Source organism: Procambarus clarkii, chromosome 7 (assembly GCF_040958095.1).
Source record: "Procambarus clarkii isolate CNS0578487 chromosome 7, FALCON_Pclarkii_2.0, whole genome shotgun sequence".
Lineage (NCBI taxonomy): Eukaryota > Metazoa > Arthropoda > Malacostraca > Decapoda > Cambaridae > Procambarus > Procambarus clarkii.
This window is the reverse complement of record NC_091156.1, coordinates 23,838,162-23,846,566: the sequence shown is the minus strand read 5'-3', so window position 1 is coordinate 23,846,566 and position 8,405 is coordinate 23,838,162. Positions and strand designations below refer to the sequence as shown.

The 8,405-nt window shown below is 42.7% G+C and overlaps 2 protein-coding genes across 2 annotated transcripts; both read right to left on the bottom strand.

Annotated features, from left to right (window-relative positions):
• Positions 1-3,331: 3,331 nt before the first annotated feature.
• LOC138357931 (uncharacterized) lies at positions 3,332-4,414 on the bottom strand. The gene has a single exon (XM_069315113.1). The coding sequence runs from the start codon at positions 4,412-4,414 to the stop codon at positions 3,332-3,334; it is 1,083 nt and encodes a 360-aa protein (XP_069171214.1).
• Positions 4,415-5,163: 749 nt separating this feature from the next.
• On the bottom strand, positions 5,164-7,534 carry LOC123761447 (uncharacterized). Its single transcript, XM_069315105.1, has 6 exons — positions 7,519-7,534; positions 7,079-7,170; positions 6,515-6,716; positions 6,212-6,379; positions 5,796-5,980; positions 5,164-5,519 (listed from the first exon to the last, which is right to left on the bottom strand). Exons 1-6 carry the CDS (start codon positions 7,532-7,534, stop codon positions 5,304-5,306), a joined length of 879 nt encoding a protein of 292 aa, XP_069171206.1. The 3' UTR covers positions 5,164-5,303.
• Between the last annotated feature and the right edge of the window lie 871 nt (positions 7,535-8,405).

The window sequence follows — 8,405 nt, the reverse complement described above, 5'->3', positions numbered from 1 at the left end:
CAAAAGAACATCACCCAACACATCCCAAAAGGCAACATAAAACTCGACAGGAAGACCATCCGAGCCCAGCACCTTCCCGGAACGAAACGACCTCACTACATCGAAAAGCTCCCCCAACGAAACATCTTCCTCCAAACCAACACAATCAGCAGCAGACAACCACGGAGCACAACCACCCAAAAAACCTTCCGCAATCGCGTCGTCCCCTACCACCTCCCCATAGAACGCAACCAACTCCTGCCGCACATAATGCAACACACCACCGGTATCCGAAACAACGGACCCATCCGGCCGTTGCAGAGCCATAAAAAGAACACCGTCCCGCGCAGCCTTCACCTTCCCTAAAAGATAAGGAGAGAGCCGTTCCCCATCAACACGTTCACTCACACGAGCATGCACACGAACACCCTCGGCCCACTCATTCCGCAAACCACAAATACGCTCATTACACTCCGCAATCTCCCCAAAACAGTCAATCCCAGCATTGTACCGCACATACAACCGCGAAAGCCTCGCCTGGAACAACCGCAGCAACCCAAACCTTCCAGCAGCCTCACGTTTGGCAGCCACCCGAAAAAACAACCGACATTGCTCCTTACACCACTCCCACCAATCTAAAACAGAAGGAAAATCACACCGCCGGGCGAGAACCCCGACCCACCAAACCCGAAACTGCCCACAAACCCTCGGAGAACGCAAAAACCCACAATTCAGCTTCCACCACCCCGCGCCGACCCGTACTTGACTGGGCACACCAACCCAGACCACCACGAGACTATGGTCCGAGAAAGCAACCGGGACAGTGTGGAAAGCAAACACAGAACACCCCCCGCCAGTAACATACACTCGATCAATCCGCGAATGCGCCCCATGCGCAGCAAAAGTAAAGGACAACTCGCCCCCATAGAGCACAGCAGCATCCTTGAAACCGCAAGAACGCACCACCTCCAGCAGCAAGACATTCTGCGGGCGGGCGCTACTACAGTCCCACGCACTCGTCACATACTTAAAATCACCACCAAAAACCATACTCCGCGTATCATGACGTAGGAAAGGGAGAAGCCCCACCCGAAAAAACTCCTCCCGTTCCCGACGGCGCGCCACCCCGGAGGGGGCGTACACCGTCAGGAATGGAAGAACGACCCCCAAAAACTCAACCCTCACAAACAAAACCCGCCCATCTTCATTCATCTCCGTGTGAAGCACGGAGAAGGAAGCCCTCCTAGAAAACAACATAAACGTCCCTCCGAAGGACGTCCTCGGCAGGTTGAGCACAACATGAAAATGCGCACTTAAACACTGCAGCACAGACACCTCACGAACATTATGCTCCTGGATCAGAGCCACATCCACACGCTGCTCCTGCAGAACATCCAACAGGCCCAACTGGACCCCAAGATCATTTAAACCACGAACATTCAAAGACGCACAGACAACAGAGGGTGCCATCGGGAGAACCTCAGGACACCCCCAACCCAATGCGTCCCCCAGGGGACACAACCGCACCCGCAGCGGGAGCCACATCCACACCACCAGGCTCAACCCCCTGCCGCACCCTGGAAGACGACCGGCCAGGAACCGCCTTCAAAATCACAGGAGACACACCATCCGAAGAGGGCGCCCCAGGCGTCGAGGACACCATCCACAGTTTCTCCACTGCTTCCGCCGCCCCGAGCCCGACACCACGCTCAATGCCCCGCTCATCCCCAGATCCCGCTTCCGAAGGGGGAGGAGGAACCACTGGAGAAGCGGAGGGAGTAGCACCAGCCAAAGGCACACCACCAGCAGCCTCGATCCTCTTCCCAGGGGGGCCCCTGCTGTGCGACCGATCCCTCGGAGTGCGCTTTCGTCGAGGAACAGAAGAGCCCAATGCAACCACAGGAGGCACAGCACAAGCGACAGCAGGCGGCTGCGCCACGGCACCAGCATCAGGAACACCGCTAGGCTGGCCCTTCAGGAGACACAGTATCAACACCGCCCCTGGCCTCGGGAAGCACACTGGCCACTGCACACGGGTCGCCCGCCGGCACCACACCACACACGTCGGATTCCAAGGAGACACTCGGGTCGCGATGTACCTCCGCCGCCACCAGCATAGGCGCACCCGAAGCAGGAGCCGCGAGAGCATCAGAGTCAACAGACAGAGCAGAGGACCCAGCAGCAGACGGAGAGGTAGGAACAGCTGGGGACGACGCCTCCAGAGGCACACCCACAGAGCCCGGGCCCACTGGGGGCGCCCCAGCCTCCGGCAGAAGTGGAAAATCATCCGCATGGAAAACCGATGGGTCCTCCGGGCGAGGGGCACGGCAAGCTGCAGCGAAATGGCCTACCTCACCACACCGGAAACAGGAGCGAGTCTGCCCCTGGTAAAACACACACACATAAAACCCACACACAGCCACCCGAGAGGGAATAGCCCCAGAGAGCCGCATGCGCAAAGTACGGGCACCCATACGGAGTCCCTTCAGGCGCCCACTAAGCAGACAGGCATGACGCTGCCCCACCACCTCACCATACCGACGGAACGCGGCGGACAGCTCATCCTCAGGAAACTGCACCGGCGCACCATGAACGCTGACATACGTCAGGGGGCCCCACGGATCGGAGACCACCGTCACAGCAGAACCTGGAAGTACATGCGTCCGTGTACCCCATCGACGCACAAACAGCTGATACACCTGCGCCGAGGAGAACGTCATCGCCACCCGGGTAGGGGAAAGTTTCTCAACACCGAAGAGATCTTGGTACTCCACACGCATGGCGTTCATAAGGGCAACCTCCACCAAGGGCCAGTCAACGGGGGCCGAGAAATCAAGCCGGGCGGTGTCGACCCGGCGAACACGGCCACCACTAGTCGACGCCATGACACCCGCCAGGCCCCGGCCAATGGCCGCACCACACCGTCAACAAGACGACCACCACGCAGCAGCTACAGGTCAACACTGACAGCCCGGGCCGAACGTTAGCGCCCTCCGGTAGCAGAGCGGCGACATTTGTTAGCAAGTTGTTGCTGTATTAAAGCGTGATACAGTTGCAATTTATCTGGTTGCTTCCATAGCCTAGCTAATTAAGAATTTAATTGGGTTGAGGCCATGAAATAATTTACTGGAAGCTGTGGGTGGTTCAGCTTCCACGGGAGTCTCACACATTATTAATTATCTTGGAAAATCACAGTATCAAGATATTGTTGATACGTCCATGTGTCATCTGGACTGGGTTGATCAGGGACTATGCCTAAGGTGTCCAAATCCCATAATTTGTGAACAGGGGGATTGGACTCATCATCCTCAGTTTCGTTTCTGTCATGTAGTGGTGACTGCTCTATGCCTAGTCACGCCACTATTGAATTAGTTGATTGATTACTAGTAGATTTAGAATGTTGTTGGATCAACACCGGTCCTGTGAGTAGTTTACCCCCAGCTGACAGTAACAAGTTTACACCTCGTTGCCTGGTGCATCCAGTAATAAATCTATAATAAAAGTCAGCTCCAATAAGAATACCTACATCGTTGAGACAGTCTGTATTTATTTTATGATCCGCTAGCCTAATACCGCTGCGTTTAAGAAATTTGACTGTTTGAGCAAGACCTGTAACATGTAAATCTGAGGGGATCTTGTCAACAACTATGGCTTGAATTGGGCTGGTGCAGCCTCCTAAACTTTCCAAGATTTTAACAACCTGGTAGTCACGAGGTCCACTATTGGTTAGGAATTCAGAGATATTCAAATTCACTCGAGCAATAGGGTTCAGTTTCAACTGATCAACTAGCTGTTGAGAAAAAAAGGTTTTCTGTGAACCTTGGTCAAAGAGACCACGAGTGGAAATCTTAGATCCCTTATTAATTAATTTTAATTGAGCTGTTGGTAACGTAGTTGTGTTATTCGACTCTGTTGCAAGTACACTTATGTCTTGATGCACCTTGCAATACTGTACAGAAGTAGAATTTGTAATGCTCTTATGAGGATTGGTTGATCTTGATTGATCACTACCACACAAGGAATAATGGTGTCTACCCTTGTGGCACTTGTTGCACATACGTAAGGAGACTGTACAGCTACTGGGGTCGTGAGGACCCGTGCACCTTGTGCATCTGTGTAACTCTTGCAAACGATGAATTCGGGTGTTATGGTGTGGATAAGTACTACACTTATAAGTAAGATGTTCATTATTGAAGAACAAACACCTTTTCACTGTAGAAGTCGTCGGAGTGGTGCTCACTACAGGGTTTATAGGGTTCACTGTATATGTACCTACATTTCCAGATTTCCATTTCAGAGATGATTTATTGAAATTTCGTTTTGCTACAGTAGTTGCAGTACGTTGGGGTTTATGATGAGAGTTAGTAGAGAAGTTTGAAACACTCTTCCCATCTTGGTTGGCTCTTTGTCTTTCGACTAGGGTCATTTCTTTCATTTCTTGTTTTCATTCTACTCATTATGCTCAATTAGTATTAAGCTTGTCATTTAAGTTTATCATGCCCGAAACGCTTTGCGTAATAGTGGCTTTAGGCATTGTATGTACTAGCTCTACCTATAAGTCAAACAATCCTTGTAAATATTTATTGTATGTATGTACCTTACCTAAATAAAATTGTATTGTATTGTATTGTATATATATATATATATATATATATATATATATATATATATATATATATATATATATATATATATATATATATATATATATATATATATATATATATATATATATATAAAATGGGCCAATAGGCCTGCTGCAGTTCTCATTACTACTATCCCCTACACCTGACTTTCCTCCTCAGCTCTCTCTTGCCTATTTAATGCCTGTCCCTACATGTCCTCATCACAATCGATTTGAGAATGGTCCAGGACGGACCGAAACGTCGTCGTCCCTTCAATTTCTAGTGTGTGGTCTGGTCAACATTAGTTTAGTTTATTTATTATGCACAACATACCCATTCTGTGAGTGGCAGTGGAAATTTTTAGAGGCACATAATGGGCTTATAAATGAACAACAAAATTTATGTAGTTATAAGAATCTCTGTAACTAAGCAACATAATTTGTGTGGTCAATTCATGTAACCAAGCAACAGGACAAAAGTAAGTAAAAATTTAAAAATTTAAAAGCCTATCTTGTATCTATTTGTTAAACACAGAAATCACAATAGCGTGATGCCTTAAATCTTTGATTGAGGTCAGTTGAACTCCCGGTTGGAATTCTTTTGCCATGTCGTAACACAGTCCATTAAGGCTCGTGTGGGATCCTCTCGGACATAGGTTCGAACCCTCATCATGGCCCTTGTGGATTTGTTCATTTGTATCTATTCATTTTGTAAATACATGTCTTCATCTTCATCACTTTCTAAGAGCTCCAAGAAAGGCTCATAGACCTCATTTGGCTGGTAGGAACTAAATAAATGTTTGGCTTCAGTAAGCTTGTCAGCACATTGCTTTTGACCCTGATTGAGAAGAGCCAATAATCCACGTTTCTCTTCTTCTGACAGAATTGGGTTTTCAATTGTGTACGTGTTAGAATCCTGGAATACAATATTTAAAACATCTTAGAGTCAAATATATACTGTACCTATTTAGTTGTACATAATGCAAATATATAAAAGTATAGATTAAGTAAAACAAAAGGATACAAATAATAATAAAAGCCATATTCTCCACAGTACCACTCTTGAAAATGGAAGTGTTTCATAGTTTAAATGTGAAAGGTGATGGCAATATTACTCTGACTAATTGAACACATTTAAGTGAGTTGAGTGTTTTGAAGATCTAAATTGCAAAAAGTATTTTGAATTTCTTACCTTGCAGAGACATGAAGGGAAAGAATCACATTGTAATTCTTGAATATACTCGGATAGTTTGTCCCTTTTCTTTTTGTAGTACTGTAACCATGTTATCATTTCTTGAATGGTTAGTGATTCCTCCTCTCTACATCTCTTCTGGAGCTCAAACTTTTCCACTGCACTTCTTTTTTCAGTCAGGGACACTATAATGCAAAATGAAAATACAGTATGTGATTGACAAATTATGATAATGGGAATCATTTGTGAATTAAACATCATTAAAAATTGTATCTATAAAATTTACCTTTAGAAAACAAACTCAATTTAATGGTATTGCAGTCTTTCCATATATAAAAGTACAATTAATACAAATTTTATATAAATATTTGAAAATGCTGAGAAAACTAATGAATCATTAGATCTTGTGTAAATACCACTTGTGTTTTGATGAAGCAATAAATTGTGCCATGGAAGGATGCCAGTTAAAACATCTGCTTCAGACAAATCCGGATGGTTCTGATTGTAGATTTTTATGAGATCTCGTAGTTTTTTTTTCTCAACTTCATTTTTGTTTCTCAATACAGCTCTCATTTTAGATGAAACTGTAAAGTTTCAGGTTGTTATCAAATATTTGATTTGCACCAATAGTATTTTACAAAGAAAAACTAATTTAATAACTGTGTACTGTATTAAAGTTTAGGTTTCAGTGAACAAACAAAAAAGCAATTAATGTCTACCTGCATAAGTGGTAATCTGATTTTTGCGATGCCTTATATTCTCTCCATATGCCTCGATAGTATGCTCAATGTTATTGGCAGAGGATCTGTTATTTAAGGATCTTGCAATGATCAGTAATTCTGATCTCCATTTCTCAATAACAGATTCTGGGACATTAAGCCTGTGAATCTCATTTAAAACTGCTGCAGCTGTCTTTGTGGCCTATTTAAAAATAAATGCCATCATATTTATTGTAAAATTTATGTTCAGAGTTAAACAAAGTCTTTTGAACTATCCTTAGTGCTTTGTCAAGGTCTGAGTATGTGTTTTTCAGATTCAGACCTTGACAAAGCACCAAGGAGTGTGTGAAAGACTTGGTGTAATTCTTTACATAAATTTCCCAAATACACAAGTGGGTTTTTATCCAATTTTACTTTGTCTATGAGAAGAAAATACCTATGTCTTATAATAAGATTAAAGATAAATAAAAACATGTATATACACTTGATTCATTGTATAGAACAATTGTATATTTATATATAATTCTATATTTTCATTGTATAGAACAATTCATATGTTAATACCTTTCTGAATCTGGCAACTAATGCCCGAGGCATTCCATTAATTTTTCTGTGATTCCAAAAGAGTGCCCCCTCTGTCAGTTCTTCTGTACGCTCTGTGGAAATAAATTTAGTTATTCATTGACATCTTAATACTGTGTCTCAAAATACTGATTGGAAAGTAAAAGGATGATGATATTGATGCTGTCTTAAGTGGAATGAATTAATTGTTATTTCAGAGGAAACAAAGAGCTCAAAAATAGTGGTAGAGTAATAAGATTAAAAATATCAGGATGTGAAAGAAAGCATAAAAACAGGGACAACTTGATTTTTCAAACAAGGATTATACATGTATATGTTGGTTGCATATGAGTATAATGCTACTTTATATGAGCCAAAATGCCTTTCTGCAATTTCCTATATTCTTATATTATTTTATAACATTATCTGGATACATATATAACCATCAAATAATACCATTGCACTGATTTGATTGAAAGGTACAAAATTTAGAACTAGATTAAATAAAAATTAACACATAACAGCTTTAAACATGTTCTTAGTGTTATTGTTATATCTTGAAAGGTAGGAAAATACTTGCTCTGCCTCCTCCCCAGATGTCAGGCCACTTCCTTCTTGCCACCGCCCTCCATACAAAACCTTTGACATAATAGCATAACGTTTGTTAAAAACTACCTACTGTATTAACAATTTGCATTTAACATAGATAAATCCTTACATATAAGAGATTAAAAGACATTATATTTTCCAACTTACAGTAAAACGAAGTCAAAATATTATTACAGTATTAGATTATTTACCTGACAATACCAAGAATGTCCTTTGGCATGTAGGACTCCTAAAAAAGGCTTTCCTTGCCCAAGTGAGAACTTCTGTTCTCTTGATGAAATCTTTAAGGCCCATGGCCAGTATTTACAGATGATATCCTGGCATATGAAGGACACATTTTGTAAACGGTTCATTTGCAAATAGTGGGCATAACTGTAGAGCTCTCCCTGATACATATTTAATGCAGCAAGAATAATTCCATGTCGACAGGAAGCCATGCTTATGCCGGTTTCATCCAAACTTCTAAATGAAACAGGTTTATTTTTGGCAGCTTTCAATGTCGACACTCCACACATATGGCTACTCTGTTGGACAAAAGTAAAATTTATATATATATATATATATATATATATATATATATATATATATATATATATATATATATATATATATATATATATATATATATATATATATATATATATATATATATATATATATATATATATATAACTGAAAACTCACACCCCAGAAGTGACTCGAACCCATACTCCCAGAAGCA